At 39.4% G+C, this 22,966-nt stretch overlaps 1 protein-coding gene across 2 annotated transcripts in view; it reads right to left on the reverse strand.

Annotated features, from left to right (window-relative positions):
- LOC150091367 (protein kinase C-like 3) overlaps positions 1-22,169 on the reverse strand; it is a 232,124-nt gene extending 209,955 nt beyond the window's left edge. For both annotated transcript variants that reach the window (XM_090383488.1, XM_090383479.1), the window contains exon 1: positions 22,137-22,169. In XM_090383488.1, the coding sequence (XP_090239614.1) occupies positions 22,137-22,166 (30 nt within the window). In that variant the 5' untranslated portion in view covers positions 22,167-22,169. The remainder of the gene's footprint in view (positions 1-22,136) is intronic.
- Positions 22,170-22,966: the final 797 nt, after the last annotated feature.

Consider the following 22,966-nt stretch of genomic DNA (forward strand, 5'->3'; position numbering starts at 1 on the left):
ACTTGTGTTGCCTTTAGATCCTCCTTTGTGAATAGGGGTCACGTTTGCACATCTCCAGTTCATGGGTTTTGTTATTTTTGTTATTTCAGTTTTTAGGAGCATTAGCAACTAAGGCCATATTGCTCCGGGATATGCGGTGGTCAACCCTGACCTTTCCGCATCCTCCGTATTTGGTGGTGACGGGCTCGAACCCCAATCTAATCAAGAAGCGTGTGCTACGCACTGCTGCTCCTTCCCACCTGGCTACAGAGGCGCCCAGTCCATGGGTACCTCCCCCGAGTCCAAGGAAGCTCGAATAATTACAGCTATTGGTTTGCTTACTTCCTTTGCTGCCTCCTTTAATATAACTGGATAAATCCCATCCACCCCAGGTGCCTTTCTTATGTTTATCTTCAACAATTTCTCTTCCACTTTGCTCTCAGTTATTACAAAATTATCTTGCTCACTGCCGGAGTTTAATTCACCTCTGGCATTCTCCTCCCTGAATAACTCCTCATGTGTGAATGTAGATGCAAAATACACATTTAATTTGTTAGCAACCTGAGCAGGATCATCAACAGTTGAACCATCAATATCCAGTGATCCAATCTGATTCATCCACTTCCTTCTAGACTTTACATAAGTAAATAACTCTTTGCTGTTTTTCTTTGAATCTTTTGCCAAAGATTTCTCATAATCTGCCTTTGCCTGCCTAATCTGCTTTGTTACAGAGCAGCTTATATCTATCATAGGCTTCCATGTCACCCATTAATTTATATGTATCCCATGCATTTTTCTTCTCTGCCCCATGTCTCCTTACTTCATCTGACATCCATTTAGGCCTAAAGCTTGAACAATATTTCTTAGTTTTTAGGAAAAGTCTAGTAGCTGCCAAGATTAATTCTTTGAATGCTTCCCATTTTGAATATGCTGTGGTAACTTCATCAGTTGGTTCCACCATGCAGAATTTAAGTACTGTCTCAGACCTCCATAGTCGCCTTTACGAAAGCAAAAATCCTTCCCTTTACCCCTGATGGTAGTCACCTCTTTGGTTAAATCTCACTTCAGCACTCTGTGATCACTGCCACCTAGTGGTTCCTTTATCTGCAGATTCTTAATGCATGAAGAATCACTACTGATAATCAGATCAAGAGTATTACTCCCTCTATTTGCCTCCCGAACATGCTGCTGTAGAAAACAATCATTCAATAAATCCACAAAAGCCTTGCTAGTGTGTGAGTGAACAACCCACAAATTCCAGTCAATATCTAGGAAATTATAAGACATTATAAGACTCTCCAATTTACTGGCCTACTCTATTTCTCTGTACAGTTGTTTATTATACTCATCAGAATCATTAGGCCTATAACACACTCCTACTCTCAATTTTGATTTCCCAGTGCTTATGTCACACCAAACTGACTCAACACTGCACTGTCCAGCGATATCGACTGGCTGTACTTCTTTGGATTTTGTGTTTCTTAACTAATAGCATAACCCCTCCTCCCTTCCAATCCTGTTTTTTTCTTTCCTATACACATTGTACTACCCAGATTCCATTTCTTATATCTGTGTGACACTACGTCTCTGATATCCCAACAATATCTGCCTTGGATGTTTTGACCAACACCTCAAATTCATCAATTCTATTTACCAAACTCCTAGCATTGGTGAACATGCAAGTATACATGCACCTGTTCCTATTCTTAGCTACCCTAACACAGCTCATGTGTTTACTTGTACTGCTGCAATGACTCCCAGCAGTCTCTGAAATCCCCTGCATCTTGTTTTCCAGGCTGCTGCTGCTCATTCCAATAGAAGCAATGCAAGAATTACTTTCCCCTCTGCCAGTGCAGCTACTGTTAATCTATTAGTCCGTGTATCCCCCCCCCCAAGCTAGCAGTTTCCCTATCCACCTAACACTGCCTCTACAGCATCAGTAAATATTCTTGCATCCTTTCTATTTAAGTGTATCCCATCCCTGTAGAAGCAGCCTCTCCTGTTAACAAGCACAGACCAGGCTGAGAAAATTCTACTACTTGAGCGGGAGCGGATTAAGGTCAGTTGAGGCCCCGGGCGCAGAAGAAAATATTGGGCCCCTTAAAAAAAAGAGAGAGACAGGGGAAAATAAAAATACATGTTAACCATTTTTTTAAATAAATAAAAAATATTATGTACTATTAATGTTTTATTTCCAATAAAATTTGAATATAATATAATTAATAATAGCATAATAATCACAAAGTTTTGAACTAATATGTTCAACTAATTTGTTGGGGTTTTGCGTGGGCCATTCAGAAGTCGGGGCCCAGGGCGCACGCCCGGTGCACCCGCCGTTAAATCCGCCTCTGCACTTGAGCCCTGCACAATCTCTCCAGGGCCGAATTGATCGTAACGTCTCTCATCATATACTCCCTCCTATTGTGTCCGGGCAGAATTGCAGACACTTTCAAATTCAACCCTCATTCACGGCTTTTTTTCAGCAGTGACCTGTACTTGTTAAGTAATTCCACTGGCCTCCTACACTTAATAACATTAGTGCCGACATGTACAATATCACCTTTTGTGCCCTTAAAAGATGATATCTGCTCTAAAACATAATCAACCTATGCCACTGGCAGATATATACCCTGGTTCTGTTTCACCTATCCTTTTTGCACAATATTTTCTCCGTTTCCCTGACAATAGACTCACCGACAACTACTAATTCCTGTGGGAAATTTGTAATATTTGTGATGTGGTTATGCCAAGAGATATTAGAAGTTAGGGTAATTCCGAATACAGATATATGATCTTGCCTAGAAATTGGAGTGTCGTCGAAGATAAGCATAGGAGCCGAAGAATCCTTTTTGCAATATATAAGACAAGAGTGAGTTTTAGGATTGAAATCGACTAAGTTATCTTTACCCCACTGCAGAATTATCTAGAGAATATCATTTAAGGAATTGGCAGTGGTTATTCGACTGGTTGAAGTTTGTGCAGGTAAAGTTTCTCAAACTAGAAGGTGGAATGCAATGTGCTAGTGTCAGCAAAACTATGGATAGGTTTTCCAGTCAATGGAAGAAGGTCATTAATATACAAGAATAAGTCAGTAAAAGAAAAGGACCTTGGGGATCACCAGCATTAGGGGAAAAGTTAGAAGACAGAAAGCTACTACCATCACCCACAATGAGCAATCCAAGAGAAGCTGGATACCCAATTACAAAAAACATTTGTCAATCCATATTATGGAAGCTTATCTAAATAAGACCTTTATGACAAATATGATCAAAATCCTTTGAAATATCTACAGCAACTGCTTGAGTTTCACCAAATTTTTCATTGAATTTGTCCATTAATGGATAACATAAGCGTGTATATCATCAGTGGATCAGCACTGGTGGAATCCATACTGGCGACAATTGAGCAGATGGAAGATTTCTAGATAGTTTAGGAGTTGGTGGTTAATGGATTTCTCCATTACTTTAGAAAGAGTAGAAGTAAGTGTAATGGGATGATAACTGAATGGGAGTGATTTGGTATCCTTTTTCAGAACTGATGCGAAGTATTATCGAATACCTTAAAGGTTCAGGGAAACTGCTAGTTTGGGGGGACAACGGTATATAGATATCTATATTACCAGAGAGGACACCGACGGAATTACTTAACAAGTACAGGTCACTGTTGAAAAAAAGCCGTGAATTAGGGTTGAATTTGAAAGTGTCTGCAATTCTGCCCAGACATGATAGAAGGGAGTATATGATGAGAGCCCTGTCGATCAATTCGGCCCTGGAAAGATTGTGCAAGGCTCAAGGGGTAGAATTTTTTTCAGCCTGGTCTGTACTTGTTAACAGGAGAGACTGCTTCTACAGGGATGGGATACACTTAAATAGAAAGGGTGCAAGAATGTTTGCTGATACTATCGAAGCAGTGTTAGGTGGATCGGAAAACTGCTAGATTGGGGGGATACAAGGACTAATAGATTAACAGTAGCCACTGGCAGAGGTGAAAGTGATTCTTGCACTGCTTCTATTGGAATGAGCCGCAGCCTGGAAAATAAGATGCAGGATATTTCAGAGACTGCTGGGAATAATTGGGGTACAAGTAAACACATGGGTTGTATTAGGGTAGCTAAGAAAAAGAACAGGTGCATGTATACTTGCGTGTACACCAATGCTAAGAGTTTAGTAAATAAATTTGATGAATTTGAGGTATTGCTCAAAACATCAAAGGCAGATATTGTGCCTTTGATATAAGGAATACAGAACTGGAATTTGGGGAGTACAATGTCTACAGAAGGGATACACAGGATAGGAAGGGAGGAGGGGTTATGCTATTAGTTAAGAAATACATAAAATCCAAGGAAGCGAAGCCAGTCGACATTGCTGGACAGTGCAGTGTCGAGTCAGTTTGGTGTGACATAAGCATTGGGAGATCAAAATTGAGGGCAGAAGTGTGCTATAGGCCTAAGGACTCTGATGAGTATAATAAGAAATTGTACAGGGAAATAGAGTGGGCCAGTAAATCAGAAAGTCTTATAATGGGAGATTTTAATTTCCCAGATATTGACTGGTATTTGGGGGCTGGTCACTCACACACTAGCAAGGCTTTTGTGGATTTATTGGATGATTGTTTTCTACATCAGCATGTTTAGGAGGCAACTAGAGGGAGTAATACTCTTGATTTGATTATCAGTAGTGATTCTTCATGCATTAAGAATCTGCAGGTAAATGAACCACTAGGTGGCAGTGATCACAGTGTGCTGAAGTCGGATTTACTCAAAGAGGTAACTACCATCAGGAGTAAAGGGAAGGGTTATTGCTTTCATAAAGGCGACTATGATGGTCTGAGACAGTATTTAAATTCTATACAGTGGGACCAACTGATGATGTTACCAACAGCAAATTCAAAATGGGAAGCATTCAAAGAACTTATCTTGGAAGCTACTAGGCTTTACATACCAACTAAGAAATATTGTTCACGGTTTAGGCCTAAGTGGATGTCAGATGAACTAATGAGACATATGTCAGAGAAGAAAAATGCATGGGATACATACAAATTAACACGTGACACAGAAGCCTATGATAGATACAAGTTGATCTGTAACCAAGTTACAAAGGAGGTTAGGCAGGCGAAGGCAGATTACGAGAAATCTTTGGCAAGGGATGCAAAGAAAAACAGCAAAGAGTTCTTTACTTATGTAAACTCTAGAAGGAAGGGGATGAATCAGATTGGTCCACTTGATATTGATGGGTTAAGTGTTGATGATCCTGCTCAGGTAGCTAACAAACTAAATGAATATTTTGCATCGACATTCACACATGAAGAGTTATTCAGCGAGGGGAATGCCAGAGGTGTATTCAACTCTGGCAGTAAGCTAGAGAATCTTGTAATAACTGAGCGTAAAGTGGAGGAGAAATTGTTGAATATAAATACAAGAAAGGCACCTGGGGTGGATGGGATCTATCCAGTTATATTAAAGGAGACAGCAAAGGAAGTAAGCAAACCCTTAGCCATAATTATGAGAGCTTCCTTGGACTCGGGGGAAGTACCCAAGGACCGGAGATGTGCAAATGTGACCCCAATTCACAAAGGAGGATCAAAGGGCGACACAAGTAATTATGGACCTGTTAGTTTAACTTCTGTTCCCGGAAAATTAATGGAGGCACTGGTTAAAGAAGCACTGCAGGATCATCTAGACAAGACTTCAATTATAGCTCAGACACAGCATGGTTTTGTTAAGGGGAAGTCTTGCCTGACCAATTTGATTGGATACTATGATACAGTCACAAAAGAACAGGATGCAGAGAATAACTTTGATATTATATACTTGGATCTTAAAAGGCTGAGCAGTGTGGCATTGGAGGCAAATTGCTGTTATGGATAAAGAGGTTTTGTTTGTTTGTTTGTTTGTTTTAGTTAGTTGTTGGCGCATCGGCTTCTGTGGCCATAATGCACCTCCCAAGGTTTTTGCAGTACTCTGATCCAAGCTCGAGGCAGGATTCGAACCCTCGACCTTGCGTTGCCAGGCAGGCACTTTACCCACCCGGCCAGCCCGGTCGGCGGATAAAGGGGTGGTTGAGGGGGAGAAGACAGAGAGTGGTAATCAATGGACACTGCTCATCGTGGACTAATGTTATTAGTGGAGTCCCTCAGGGTTCAGTATTGGGTCCATTATTGTTTTCTGTATTTATAGATGATATTGATGATGGTATATCAAGCTTAATGTCCAAGTTTGCAGACGATACGAAGGTTGGCAGGGTTGTCAAGGACACTACTGACACTATGCTACTGAAACAGGATCTGGAAAGGTTGAGCAGATGGGCTGAGAGGTGGCAAATGAAGTTTAACATTGACAAATGTAAAGTCCTATATAAACGAAACAGCAACCCCAGAGCAATGTATCAACTCTGTGGTACTACACTGACAGTGGTAGAAAATGAAAGGGACCTGGGGGTGGTTGTGCAGGCAGATATGAAGTTTTCTGAGCAGTGCAGACGGGCTGCAAGAGTAGCTCATGGTGTATTGTCGATGATATATAGGAATTTTTCTAGCAGGGAAAAGGAGGTGATTATTCCCTTGTATAAGGTCAGAACCACACCTAGAGTACTGTATACAGGTCTGGAGGCCTCATTTCAAGAAGGATGTAGAGATGCTAGAACGAGTACAGAGAAGGGCAACAAGATTAGTGAATGGAACAGAGGGGTGCTCTTACGAAGAAAGGCTTAAGGTTTGCAAATTACAGTGTCTGGAGACTAGGCACCAGCGAGGTGATCTGATAGAGGTGTATAAAGCCTTGAATGGTTTGAGCATGCTCAATGCTGATGGGATTCTTCCTTTTGCTCAGAATAATCACCTGAGAGGGCATAAATTCAAATTGAGAAAAGACAGATGTAGGATAGACGTGAGGAAATTTGCCTTTAGCCAGCGGGTGGTTGGTTGGTGGAATAGACTTCCATCCCTTGTCATGGAAGTTGATAGCCTAAATAAGTTGAAGGCTCAGCTGGACAGGTATTTCGAACGAACAGAGGGGTGAAGTGGAAGTGGTTATTTTTTATTTATTTTTTTATTTTTTTATTTTTATTTTTTTTTTTGGCTGATGCTGCATAAGCTTGCTTTCTTGCATCAAATGCCTCTACTAATGCTAATGCTGTCCGGGAATATGCGGTGGTCATTCCCTGACCTTTCCGCATCCTCCGTATTTGGTGGTGATGGGCTCGAACCCCGGTCTAATCAAGAAGCGTGTGCTACGCATTGCTGCTCCTTCTCACCTCGCTACGGAGGCACCATACTGGAAGACGAAGCCTCATATATAGCACTCACCAAGTTTGCCCAGAACCTGTAGGCCAGACGATTGACCATTCCTCTGCCTGCAAACCTCGAATAGACGTGTCAAATGCAACTTTCCAGAGAATCCCAACCAGACATCAGGTTTGATTGCTTAATCCATTTGGAACTCTTCCGAGAAGTGACAAAACTCCACTTCCCAGAACATTGACCTATGGACAGGACAATGGTCCCATGAGTGACTCCCAAATATGACATTTTGCACAACCTACAAGGATGATGAATGGACCAATGCTGAAAACTGAATATGTCCATGGATCTCTGAATGTTTCCTCACGATTAGTACCCAACGAAAGTGACTGAACCTCATCGTTCTTGAGCAATAAACCAAGGACGAGACTTGGGTCTCAGGTGTGACACTCCCTATAAAGACCAAGCAGGACCTGCCTAGACATGATCAACATGATTGTTCTTGGCCAAACCAACATTACCTCAAGTTCTCCTGGATGGTGCAGACCTGAACCCCTGCTGTCTGGTCTGCTCTTACCCCTGCACAAGGCCACATTAGGGACCTGAGCAAGCTCCCTTGTCTGGCTCACTGTTTCACGTCTTGCTAGCAAGGGGATGGGATAGCTTGCTGTCCCCTCCTCCAACCCATCTCTTCTCTCTGATGGGGCATGGGCATGCCCCACTGTAAATTATAGTTGCCTTCCCTTTCGGCTCAATATTTTTATCTGTATCCCCAAGCCTTCAGCCTTCTCCCCACTCTATCGGGCAGCAATGTGAACACACCCCACACAATCTAAAGTCACCAATCTAAATTAATTTCACCGAACATTTGGGACTTCTAGCACTTCCCTTTACTTGTATGCGATCATAATTTTTTTTTTTTTTTTTTTTTTTAGGTCCTAGCCACTAAAATCTCAGGAAATTAGGTGGCAGGACCTGCCAGAGTGAACTTTATACTACTGGGCTGGTCTACCTCCACAGGATAAAAGTGAGCAACATCAGGCCTCGGTAAAGGTCTGGTGGCTAAAGGACCAGAAAACAACAGTACAAGGCATCACACATATACAAAGTCCACACACTTTTATCATCTCTGGCTTTTCGAGTCAACTGGTTCACCCACAATGTAAACTACGCATATATGGGGGAAACTGGCGCCGTTTAACCCTAAACACACTTTACACTTTATTCGACGTCCCTTCGGCCGGGAGCCATCCCGTGGTGGTCGCAAGAACTCTACCTGCTAAGAAGAGAAATGAACCAGAAGAGACATGCATTCAAAAGAGCAAGTTATGGTATTTTTAGTTTTTAGGAGCATTAGCAACTAAGGCCATATTGCTCCGGGAATATGCAGTGGTCATTCCCTGACCTTTCCGCATCCTCTGTATTTTGTGGTGACGGGCTCGAACCCCGGTCTAATCAAGAAGCTTGTGCTACGCACTGCTGCTCCTTCCTACCTGGCTACGGAGGCACCCAAAAGAGCCAGTTGGACTTGCCCTCCCTCCCTCCCTCCCTCCAAGGTGGAACTATGCAGGCATAGTACAGGGAAGCTAGGAACACTATGCTGCGATGATCAGGCAGAAGCTGTCCTTCGAGCAACTGGTCTCTACAGTGGGCAACTCTGACCGATGGAATATCATCTATCGGATAATCACAAATAAGTTGTAGGGGGAAGGGGGGGTAACCTGCTCCACCATTACCCCCAGGTGCCATGACCAACAACTGGCACAACACTATAAACAACATACTAGATGCCACTTTTAAATCGATTGAAGGAGACAACGCTCCCGAACAGCAACTGCTAGCCAGGCCAAAGATGCAGGCAAATCCCCCAGGACAGAGAAGCCTTTCACATACGCAGAACTTCAAATTGCCATTAATAAGATAAGAAACAGAAAATCTCCAGGACTAGATATGCTCGAGCTGCAACTAGTAAGGAAAGTGGCTGAGTACACCCCGAATCTGCTCCTGGACCTTTACAACCACTGTCTTCACTCAGGCTGGTTCCGTATGGACTGGAAGGTGGCAAACATTAAATTGATCCATTAAAACCATGGCACGAGCCAGATGCCTATCGGTCAATAGCCCTCCTGTCTGCGCTCAGCAAAGTATTGGAGCAGCTACTCAAACAGAGGACTGAATCATACTACCTCACAGCTAGCTTAGCAGCAAACAATTTGGCTTTAAAACGGGAAACTCAACCCTCGACGCACTGGAATGTATCCTTAACGGGATCCGGAAAAGTTTTGCCCTTGGCACATATCTCCACCGCATTTCGCCCCGGACACATTTTGCCCCCAGTAGATAATGAATAGGCTATAGAAATGTAAATAATACACCTATTTTTTTATTAATTCTAATTTATTTTGTTTTAATAGAATGAATCAATCAAAGGTAAAGGTAATCAATCATAGAATAAATGCACATTATTATTGTTTAAAACTCGAAGTTGTATGCAATGCCTCTAAGGTAATCAATCACATTACAATTTTAAAAATCTTGGACTATTCTTCTGATTCTAGCAGAAATTGCAGCATACTTCTTGTTCCATGAGAAAACCACTCCTGGCTACACGCCAATAACTGAAGATTGTTACTAGTGGAAAAAATAAGCATGGGACCCGGGAGCAGTTCGTCCTGAGAATCATACATTAAAAACTGTTTAATAGATTTGATAATTGAGAGCTATTAAGTGTTTGATAATTCCTATATTCTATTATATTATAAATCAACAGGGATTACCTTTATTTTAGATATAGGAAGCTTCTTTTCCAACTCTCCTAGTCCAACTCACTAATAATTCTTGAGGATGGCGATATCAATTTTGCAAAACAGGTGGGACATCTTCCCCACTGTCAGAACTGTAGTGTTCAGACCGTGTGGTCTCAACAATGAGCACTCCAGACTTCTGTCTTCAAACACCATATACCTCTGGCAGCAAGGAAACCATTACATGGATTGGCATAAAATTAGATTTTTGAAGGTCTAAACTGTTTAATAAATATGAACTGATTATTTCTTTTGGTCCTGTAGCTGGACGTTAGAATTAAATTTAGGGGTATAATAAAATTGGATATGGGGGGAGGGATTATTCTCTACATTCCTTAAGTCGGACTAGAACTTTTTGGGCGTCATGTTCACAGGAATAGAGCAACTCACAATTAATCATTGATATCGCCATCCTCAAGAATTATTAGTGAGTTGGACTAGGAGAGTTGGAAAAGAAGCTTCCTATATCTAAAATAAAGGTAATCCCTGTTGATTTATAATATAATTAAAAACTGTGTACATTGCCATCGATAATAATTTCTTGATAATTTTGTGGAATTACTAGGTCCTGGAGATTGCTCGGTAAAGCAGGAGTACCATTGTTGCATCGAACATGACGAATGGTTCGTTTAAGTGAATCCTTTTTAGGAAGTAATACCGTGACATTGGCATAAGCCTCTGCAATAACTGATGCAACAATTTGCTGTGGCCATTCGTTCGTGGTTGTTGCATGTTGCCGTATTTGACCAATCAATTGCAATGCTTCCGACCTTGCAGCTTGAGCTGCATGGTTATGTTTAGTTACGACTTTCACAACTGGGCCTTCCAAACCCTCTGTCCAAACATGCCCTTTGCAGGTGGAACGTTTTTTAAATTCAGCAAGAGTCCACTCTGTATCTTACTTCTCTGTGGAGGCGGCGAAAACGGTAAATGTGCGCTGTCGACTGCGCCATGAAATGTGAAGAGAGCCACATGCAGGAACTTTTATTGTTTGAATTTAGACAAATCAGATTCACTTGTTACTGAAAAGACTCCTATAAGGTTAGTCACTGTTTTCTCTCCCCCATGTCCGTCACTAACCACGTGACTATTGCCCTCGTGGTCGAGTATGTATTCTTTCCATTGTGAAAGGATTAACAGTTCCAGTTAATCCTTTCACAATGGAAAGAGAATCCTGAAGACATACAAAAGGGGAGAAATTAGTTTAAAAGCTATGTGACAATTTGTACACGAATGTAATTTTGAAAATTTGTTCGGAAAAGTTAAGAGTTATCGGAATTTCAGTTCGAGTAATCAAGAGAGTTTAACATGGAATCTCCACTAAAGGGGCTGGGACTTCAATAAAAATTCGAGTTATCGAGAGTTGACTGTACAGTATTTACATTTCTGTAGCCTACTCATCTACTGGGGGCGAAATGTGCGAGGCAAAATGCGGGGGGGGGGGCACTTTTCCATAAACCATCCTTAACATGGTGGAGCTGCCGACAAAAATACTTTCTCCTCATCTCTATAGACTTTGCGGGGGTGTTGGATGACCTCTAGTGGCCGAGCATCCTAGCAAGACTCAGGGCACTAACTGCCGTCAAGTCTGCATACAAAGCTACCTAATGAACAGATGGTTCCTAGTACAGGCCCCTTACAACAAGTACACCAAGAATGCTCCCAGGGCTCAGTATTAGGCCCCTCCTGTGGAACTATGTATTGGACAAGTTCTGGTCCCTTGACTTAGGGAGCGTACGACCTCTCCCTGGCTTTAACTGCAGATTCAAGAACCCAACTGGAAATTCACACGAACGCAGAATTAACTGCACTGTGAGAATTGATGGAAATGCACCGACTCACCGTATCAGCCACCAGGACTCAATCCATTTTACTTAAGGGCTACCTAACCCCAAGCCGACCGGACTAGCCGGGTGGGTATAGTGCCTGCCTGGCAACCCGAAGGTCGCGGGTTCGATTCCCACCTGGGGCTTGGATCAAAGTACTGCAAAAACCTTGGGAGGTGCATTATGGCCACAGAAGCCTATGCGCCAACAACTAACAAAAAAATAAAAATAAAAACCTAACCCCAACCAGACTGCCACAAATAAGGATCCACGATAGAACAATCAAGTTAACCACTGAATTAAAATACCTGGGAGGTATCCTGGATCGAAACCTGTCTTTCACCCCACACCTAATATACATACAGGCTAAGATAAAGAACTATGCTAGCCATGCTCACAAGAGTTACATGTCGTGACTGGGGCCTAAAAAGGCTCACACCCTAGTGATCCTTTACAAAGCAGCCATTAGCCTGGCAATTGTATACACCTCCAGTGCCTGGTTCCACAAAGTCTCAACCGTGGTAAACTGTAGACGTCTGGATAGCATACACAGACCTGTCTTACTGACCCTCACCAGAGCCTGCAACACAGTCTCCACTTGTGCACTACAAGTGATTATGGGTGCTCTCCCTCTTGATCTTGAGGTGACTCACATTGGCATACTTCAACAGCTCAAGCGTGGTAAAGCTTCAACCTTTCTGGACCACACCACAGACCCAGCAAACAATCGTAAAGCCAAGGACAGGCTGCAAACCTACTTAACAACAATCTAGCAACAGCACTGGATGAACTCTGCCAAATAGGATGTAACCCAAAGATTCCTCCCGGACTTGCAACGGGTATAACCAAAATATCTGTCATGGCTCTGCCCTGTTCTTCATGTCACCTACCTTCTCACTGGACACGGAGCCATCCACTATAAGCTAAACCTCCTCGGACTGACAGATAACCCAGCATGTGCGTGTGGCTCCTTCGAAACCTGGGACCACCTGCTGCACGAGTGTGAGTTGTATGAAGACCTTTGGGATCTCCTAATCACATGAGTCCGCTTCAACCCTAAAAACCAAGAGTACTACCTACTAGAAGACGACGCAACCTACAATGCCATTGATAAAATGGTGACATGTTCAAGAGGCTCCAAAGTATGTATGAGGGGATTCAAGAAGAATCGCCCTCATCTACTTCCACATAATGCAGAGTCATTATATTTTGTGTGTAGCATGTACTAAAGGAGTAAAATTGCAGTCCTGTGTCTTAATTTGTTTTTCTCTTACAGAGCTGAACGTGTGACAAAGTAGCATCATGGACAAAGTTGAAGGCAGAGCTGTAATCCGGTATCTGTTCTTGAAGGGCAAATCTCCTAAAGAAATCCATGAGGAGATGACTGCTGTATATAAGGATGAAGCCCCATCCTACGGCATTGTGAAGAACTGGCATTGACAGTTTAGCTATGATTGGACATCGGTAGATTCTGAGTCCATTACAGGTCATCCCCATTCAGCCATTGATGACAGCATGATCAGAAAAGTGGAGTCGTTAATCATAGAAGATGGCTGGATATCTGTGCATGAATTGTCCCAGGAGGTGAAGATTAGTGTGGGCTCCGTTGAAAGTCCTTCATGACCAATTCCATTTACTGAAATTGAGTGCAAGATGGATTCCCCGACTATTGACTGGTTTCCAGAAGGCTGATCGACAACAGAAATCACAAGAGTTGTTAGCCCTGTGCTAAAAAAATGAGGAAGACTTTTTCTCTTGTCTAATCACTCAGGATGAAATTTGGATACATTTCGACTCTGAAAGTAAAAAGCAGTCCATGGAATGGCAACATCATGGTTCCTCACCCCCAAGAAGACAAGGGTTCAAGCGTCAGGCAGGAAAGGTATTGCTGACAGTGATTTGGGATGAGAAAGGTGTAACAATGACTGATTACCTGCCAAAAGGTAGAATAATTACAGGTGCCTATTATGCTAACTTACTCACAAAATTATGAGAAAAAATCAAAAGATGTAGGCATGGCATGCTGTCCAAAGGTGTGAGAATGCTTCAAGACAATGCTCCAGTTCACATTTCTGAAATTGCAACAACACAAGTGGGTACTTGTGGATATGAAATACTGCCCCATTCAGCCTACTCACCCAATCTTGCATCATCGGACTTCTTGTTTCCTTCCCTCAAATCATTTCTTTGGGGGACCCACTTCCCTGACAACGAGACAGTCATTTCTGCAACAGAGTCATAGTTCAAAGACCAACCTCACCACTTCTACAAAAACGGTATCCGTAGCCTCATCCATTAATGGGATAAATGTGTAAATCTGCATGGTGGCTATGTAGAGAAGGACTAAAACCTGTGCCAAGAATTAACAGGCTAGTACCTCTGCAGCTAGTTAAGGGCGATTCTTTATTGAACCACCCTCATACTTGGTATATTTATTGACTTTAAGGGGGAATTTGACAGAATGTGGTGGTGGCAGAGTTTTTTTATCAAGGCTGAGAGAGAGATGAAATTTCTAGGCAGAACTATGGTGTGTTAAAGTCTTATATTAATCAGAGGAGTGTAACAGTAGTTACAAGGTATGGGAAAATCTCACAAAAAGTGGATAGAGGAGCCCTGCATTATTGGCCTGTATAGCTGGAATGTGGTGATGGATGAGCTACTGGCTCAGGAGTGAGACAGATGTGAGCCAATGGCTTATGCAGACGACCTATTAATAATGGTGAGAGTTAATTCAAGAAGAGAAATAGAGGATAGATCGAAGAAAGCTGTGGGGCAATTAGAAATATTGGTAATAATCCATAAGATGGAGATATCTACTGATAAGACTAAAATGGTGTGCTCAAAGAAGGTTGAGTGAAAAGAAGAAGGCCCACTTTGAAGATATTAGAAACATCTGTGGCATATGCCCCGTAGTCAAATACCATAGAATACACGTGGATGTGCTAACTGGGCTAGCCGGGTGAGTAAAGTGCCTGCCTAGCAACCCAAAGGTTGCGGGTTCGAATCCCGCCTCGGGCTTGGATCAAAGTACTGCAAAACCTTGGGAGGTGCATTATGGCCACAGAAGCTGATGCGCCAACAACTACCAAAAAAAAAAAAAAAAAAAAACATGTGGATGAGAAAATGTCCTTTTTGCCTCACATGCAGAAGTTAAAAGAAAAAGTGTGGGCTATATACTCTAAAATAAGGAAGATTAGTAGAGTAGAATGGAGGGTGAAAAGAAAATCTCTGGATCTCCTCTATAAGTGTATCTTTGTGTCCATTGTGACTTATGCATGTGGGGCATGGGGGCACGGGTGACTAACAGTCACATTAAAAGGAGTCTAATTTCTGCTCAGAGATTTGCCCTTTTGGCTGTGAAGCATTCGTGTAGAATGGTTTCAAATGATGCATTACAAGTGGTATCAGGAAAAGAACCAATTGATTTGGTTGCAATTAAACAAGTAATGGAGCATTCAATCAAGAAAAATAAGAGGATAGAAATATTAGGGATTAAATCTTGTATTGAGGAAAATAAGGTATATGGGGAGCAGGATCTAAAGAGAGAGAGAAAATGATTGCAACAAGAAACAGACAGTATTTGGCAAGAAAGGTGGAACCATTCTGACAAGGGCTGTGTCACATATGCCTTCCTGCCTGGAGTGAAGGTAGCAAGAGAAATGGATAGATGGCCGGGCTTGGGTCTGATGGCAATACGATAGTAACTGGGCAATGAAGAAAAGGTTGGTGGAGCTGGGAATAGAAAATGATCCAAGGTGTATATGTGGATACATTGAAGATATGGATCATGTGTTGGAAAATCGTGCAAGGTACACACAGAACAGAGAAATATGTTTCTCTAAGATAGGCTCTGACTCATACACCCACAGTGACTTATTTAAGAATAGAATTTGGTATGAAGCCTTTCTGGATTATGCTAAGGGAATTAATGAAATAAGGAATATAAGATTGAGAAATTAATGGATTGTATATAGGGTAAATATGTAAATAGAGTTTTAAGAGTTTACCGTATTTCCCCATGTATAAGACGCACCTTTTTCCGAAAAATTTGGGGTCTAAAAACTGGGTGCATCTTATACAGTGGTTTGGTTGTAGATTTTTTTACTTGCATTTCCCGCTTTTTCGCACTTGTTGTAATTGCACTCATTGTTTTGCACTTGTCACCGGTATATTAGGTTACGTTTTGCCACGTTTTGCCCAGAAATGGCTCAGAAAAGATTTTCATACAGTGCTGAATTCAAGTGATGAGGAGTTGTATGAATTTTGTGATGAATAAAACTTGAGTTCAATAACTTTATGTAATACATTTTTTTTAAAATTTCGGTCCCCCAAAATTAAAGTGCATCTTATACATGGGGAAATATGGTAATTTGCACTGATGCTATTTTTATTTACATTTTTTTTAGCTAATTTATCTTTATTTATATTTTAAGCTTTGTATATCAAAGTTATTTTTGCACTGAGTTTTTATATATATTAGCAATTGTTCAGTTGAAAGTTTAAAGTTTTATGTGAGTTTACAGTTCGTAAAAAAAAGGAGGGGGGAAGCGAGAGCAAAAAAAAAGGGGAAAAAAAAGAAGGGAAAGGAAAGGAAAAATTAATGAAGAAGAAAAGAAAAAAAAAATTATGAAAGAATTATAAATTTAGAAAATGGGGGGAGCACGGCAAAGGATCAATGAAGGATGAAATTATAGATTAAAGATTTAAGCTTGGATGAGCTGTTGCTCAGGTAACGCATTGTACAAGTAGTGTATGTTAGTAATGATGATGCTTACCCCTCCAAGATGAAAGAACAGGATCAAAGATGCAACAATACCCTTAATAAGTAGACAGATGAAGGAAGGATAGCAACTTCACAGTCAGGACCACTGGAATCAATCAAAACCTGTTGGTGCCCTGCACATGAATAACAAGACAACCAAAAAGCATGCACCCAGCTAATCAGACTAATTTCTCTTGGACAGGAATTTTGTCCCATGAATGACCAATACAAGGATTAGACACTAAGAAACCACAGTCAGAACACTGTCCCAGATACGACAATCAACTAAACTGACTAAATGTAATCACACTGCATTTATGCCTTATTGACGATCTGAGCCAGCTCCCTTTCCTGGCCCACTCTTCTCCCTTAACCCCCGCCAAATGGGGGGGGGTGACTGTCCTGTCTCTTCTCCTTCTTACCACCCCCTCCTTATCTGGGGAAGGTGACCTGGGATCACCTTCCCTATTGAATCCATACTTCTGACTTTTCCCCCAGCCTTCAGTCTCCCCCCCTCCACTGCCTAAACATCAGCGAATGCCCCCACACAATGTCAAAATTTCAACTGCATATGAAAACCCCTATCGGGCTAACCTTTCAGTGACTACTTCCTAATAATATTAAATTATTATTATTATATATATATATATATATTTTTTTTTTTTTTTTTTTTTTTAGGTCCTAGCCTCTGAAATCTCAGGAAATTAGGTGACAGGATCTGCCAGAGTAAAAACTTAAAATTACTGAGTACCTGGTCTGCCTCCATGAGGCACAGTGTGGGCAACATTGGGCTCCAGCAGGGATCTGGCAGCTAAATAGCCAGAAGAACAACAATACATAACACTACACTTACAAAATCCATACACTTTTAAATCTCTGGCCTTTACAGTGAACTGTTACACCTACAATGAAAGCAATGTGGAGATGGGGGAAATCCCTGGTGCCATTAGACATGAACACTCTATACGCTATTCGACCATAGTGCTGACGTCATGCCCCCCATCACGTAATTTGATGCTGCAAATCCAGATTACCGAGAATATTGTTGTGTGCTTTATTTGAACTATCAGATGCCAGTTGGTTGACGGCGTCGATATGTTGGTTGAATTCTGCAATTCCCTGAGTCAACTCAGATTCACTTTTGTTATTCAAATCTTTCAGAAACTTTCTGAGTCGACTCAATGTATCAACTCATTCACTCTGTAGCCATTTCTACGGCAAGCTGAGTATTATAATTCTGCAACCTAGTACACCACATTAAATTCTGTGAACTGTCAGATGTGTTGTTTGTCTTGGTCTCCATACAGGTACTCAAATATAATAATATATATTGCAATAAAATAAAACAAAATAAGAACCCATAATGAGTAAGAAGTTAAATCAGAAAACAACACTCTTAAGTTTCTTTAAGAAAAATTAAATTACGAAAACAACAACACAGCCAGCAATTTCTGACAAGGACATTGCTGCTCTATCTCATGAAAAACAGTCTGTTTCAAATGAAAAATGTGCTTCTAAACAGTGTTTATCAGGTTTAAACAGTGACTGATTTCAAACATTTAATTTAATGTGAAAAAGACTTCGAAAAGAAAGTTTAATTGACCATGAACAAAGAAAGTTACACACTGATTCCTGTTCAGATATAATTCAAGAACGTGTACTTCAAGAATCTGGGTAGGACAAATTGAACGATCAATTTCAGTTTTGAATAACTTGCAGGACAGATGCCTTTGTGGGAGCTTTAATATCTATATATTGGTTGGCAAAATGTGAACTACCACACACTACATTGTATGAAAAATTGCTTGAGTACTGTAAGGTTATGGGTTGTACATACTTAAACCATCTTGATATTGGAAAGAATGCACATTACACTTCAGAAAGAATAATGCAAGAATTGCTTGACATTTTAGCTTCAGAAATTTGACCGTGAAATACTAAAAAATGTGCATTCGGCAGATTATTTCAGTGTTCTTTGTGATGAAACGACAGACATCTCAGTTTTGAAGCAGCTTATTATATACATTAAATATGTTTGTCAACTTAAAAAAGAGATTAGTGTTAGTTTTATATCAACTTGTAATATCACTGATGACAAAGCAGAAAAATATTACAACATTTCTAACTTCTCATTTGTTAGAAAACTTCTAACAAATGAGATGAGCAGTAGTTGAATTAACTAGCATCTGATGGAGCAGCAGTCATGATTGGGAAATACAAAGGAGTAGCAAAACTATTAAAAGATGAAACAGATGGACTCATAGTCAACTGCCATTGTAAAAACCATTTCCTGGCTCTTGCTAGTGCCAAGAGGCTGCTGAGGCTGCCTTATTTTGCAAAATTCAATGATATCTTAAGACAACTGTTTTTCTTCTTCCAAAATTCATCCATTAGGATGGCTGGTTTAACTAAAATCCAAAATATACTAAACATTCCTCAGATTAAACTTAAAATGGCTAGTGACACTAGGTGGCTGTCTGTTGACTTTGCTATACAGTCTTTAAGAGAATCCTTCGTGAGTGTCATTGCTGCACTCGAAAGAGAAGCCACCGAATGAAATGACATCACAGCTGAAGGTTTAAGCAGATATATGAGAATATACAATTTTGTAGTTTCACTTATGATAATTTCAGATGTGCTACCTAAATTGTCTCAAGTTTCGCAAACACAAGATGTTAATTTAACAGAAATAGACCCGATCTTAGAAGCCACAAAAACTAAGAATTATGGAATTGAAAGACAAGCCTGCTAATCATTTTAAAAGTTTCCATCTATATCTTGCAGATGAATATTCAGACCTTTCTATTGATTGTTCAGATGCTAATGCTATTGCTTTTAAGACTATAATCCATGATAAATACATAGACACAGTTATTACCCACCTAGAAGCAAGATTTCCAGATATGCCAATCATTTCGTGTTTTTCAATAATTTTCAATCCAGAAAGCCATGATCAAAATGAGGCTTCTGCAATTCTTTTTGAGCATTATTCTAAAAATGGAAGTCCTGTAATTTTAAACTATGAAAATAGTAAACTAGAATGGGCAGTTGGCATCAAAATTATTTATTTAATCAAAAATCTAGAGATGAAACAAATAAAGCTTAAATTTTCAACAACACCTGAGCTCAAAATATCTTTCCCAAATTTAGAAAAACTAGCTTCCATTGGTCTGGCTATACCTGTAGGCACAGATGAATTTGAAAGAGGATTTTCCACTCTAAAACGAATTAAAACCTGTTTAAGGAATTGCATGAAGCAGAGTACACTAAATAATCTGATGCTGATTTCACTAGAAGATATAACACTAACCAATATTAAAATTTTTCAATGTTTGTTGCACAAATTATCATTAAATCAATATACAGGCAACTCTCGGTTTATGAATGTTCGATTTACGAACATTCGCTATAATGAACGTCATAATTCATTCAAAATTTCTTAAAGTCACCAACAGATAGAGTTCCTTATAGATTATATATATAAGGAACTCTATTATAAAAATATTTGATTATAAAAAAGCTGCAAACAACTGGGACGCTAAGAAGAAGAGAAGAATTAATATATAAAATGTTAATCTTGAGTTAAAATCACTATAAGGATTTAAACATTTTTCACTATTAAATATTTACATCGAATTCTAATAAAAAAATTTTTAATTTGTTATTAAAACGTTCTATTTTTTAAATAAAAAGTATCTTATTTGTTAAATTTAGTGTGTTTATGTATGTGTTAGAATTTTCATTTTTCAGTTAAAAATATAACACTAGCCAATATTAAAATTTTTCAATGTTTGTTGCACAAATTATCATTAAATCAATATATAGGCAACTCTCAGTTTACGAACATTCGCTATAATGAACGTCACAATTCATTCAAAATTTCTTAAAGTCACCAACAGATAGAGTTCCTTATAGAACAAAATGCCAAATGTATAGTGAACATAACTGTAACATTTAAATAAATAAACTTTTAAAAGTTATTGTAAAACTTTTAATTATTACAATAATTATCAGAAAATTATTATATAATTATATTGAACTGTTCTTGGGTAATAAACTAATCTAGCCAGTAAAAAAAACGTTGGTTTACATGCCACACATGTAGAATGTTGAACTCTGATGAAGATATTGATGAGTAAAAGTTGAATACATATGCATGTACAGTATATATATATATATATATATATACATACATACATACATACATTATAATAAAATGTATTATATAGACCATTTAATGTTTAGTACGTGGTTTTAATGCTTTAAAATGGCTGCTAATGTATACGATACATATCATAAAAGCTCAAGAATGCAAGATATACATAACGAACAAAACGTATAATGAACATCTTGGAATGGAACTCGTTCATAAACCAAGAGTTGCCTGTAATGTTAAATTATGCAATTAAATTTTGCTCCGGATCACTTAAGTAACATTTATAAAGAACAGAAAATTTTATAATATTGTGAAGTATTACACTTCCCCACCCGGCTACTTCATAATGCCACCCAGCTGGCAAAATTTTCTGGGGAGAACACTGACCACCTTTGAAGTGAAAGGAATTATACGGCAAATAATTAGGACAACAAGATGAGCAGTAGTTGAATTACCTGATAATTGGTGGTCTGTCAGAAAATGTAAGTGGGGCATGGCAAACTGTAAGTGAAAAAAGGACTTCACTGAGATTGGAACTGAGACCATATATATTTGTGAGGCTTGGAAGACTGTAAGTGGAAATGTACATCACTGAAATTGGAACTGAGACAATGTTTATTTGTGAAATGAAGGAGGAAGTGTTTGGAAGGTTTAGATCTTTTTGAAAATAAGTTTGTTATATTAGCTAGACTATTCATGGTGTATTCAATAATAAGAAAAGGTGGGGAGAGCATAATGTATGAAACAAAATTTTGGAGACGGTATATATATATATGGAAAGAATATTATTATTATTATTAGCCATATTGTGCAAGGAAGCCTGAGGCTTATGCTGCACCAGCCAAAAAAACAATTCCCAAGTTACCCAGAGCGAGTAAGAGAGAGAGTCAGAAGCAGAAAGGAATAACGAAGAAAGAGAAGAATGATGATATCCAGATCAGGACCCTGGGTTTGCCAAGCCCATTTTCACCAGATGTGAGCCCCTGGGGTTATACCCAGCTCCATGGTCCAGATGCCTCCTAAAGAGTTACCAACAGATTCATTCTGGTGGACTATGTAGCTTCTAGCCTGTGAACACTGTTTTAGAGCAGTACACTTGAAATGTAAGAAAGATTAGATCTCGTCATGATACCCATCATAACCTCAAAAGACATCAATCATATTAATTGTGGATTATATGTAGGGAAAGAAATTAATTAACTGAAATTCGAAGGAATGATGTGCTGTCTACTTGCTATCCTTATTCAAAAAAATTATTATTTTTAATTATAAACAGCATGAATAATAATTTAAATATAGATATAAAACTAGCATTTATTATTCACTTGAGACAACAAATTGAATAAATTATTGTGGTAAATAAAGATACATACCTTTGGCTTGTTGTAAACAAATTTTATCATCAACTTTAATATATACAAGTTCTTGGTTACTTTAAGCTGAATCAGTAAAACTTTGGTTGAAACATAATTTTTTATTGCTCTTACTACCAATAAATCTCTTAACATCCATTCAGACAACTCATGAGGGTAAACAGACTGAAAATAAAAAATATATATTATATAATTATAAGACAAAAGGTGTTTTTGTATAGACAAAAGTGTGGCATGTAAAGTTCTACCCACGGAGGAATTTCAGATACCCATGATGCAGGTGACTTTGTGATCTTGTGCAACTGCCTTAGAACCCTGAGTTAAGGGGGGCCAAAATGAAAAGAGAAAAATTACCTCAAGGTCAATAAAGAAACAGTGCACTGGAACCCAAGCTAATGATTATATTCCACTGGGAAAAGGCCTGTGAGCTATTTGATACACTAGCCTGTAATGCTCTTAGCGGCATTCCCTGAAAAAAGTTAGCAACCTAACTACATAACTATAACAGATAGCAAAGAAATCATATTGCAAACTTGGACAGCATCATCAGTTTAGTAAAAATCTGCAATTATCATTCTTGTAATAAAACCAGTCAGTGCTGCATACATGAGATATCTGAAAGATAGGAGCATATATACAGTATATATATATTATATAAATGCTACTGATGTACAACAAAAGCATATTTAAGGCATTTTTGATTGCCTAAATTTCAATAAAACATAAATATAAAACTCTGATGTAAACAAATCTAAAGATAAAAAAAATTAAAGATAGATGGCAGTGGGTGGAGCGATATCGTTAAGTTCTGTGAAACACTTAAACATGTG

The sequence above is a fragment of the Mastigoproctus giganteus genome, chromosome 1 (assembly GCF_048544385.1).
Source record: "Mastigoproctus giganteus isolate SK-2022 chromosome 1, ASM4854438v1, whole genome shotgun sequence".
Taxonomy (NCBI): domain Eukaryota; kingdom Metazoa; phylum Arthropoda; class Arachnida; order Uropygi; family Thelyphonidae; genus Mastigoproctus; species Mastigoproctus giganteus.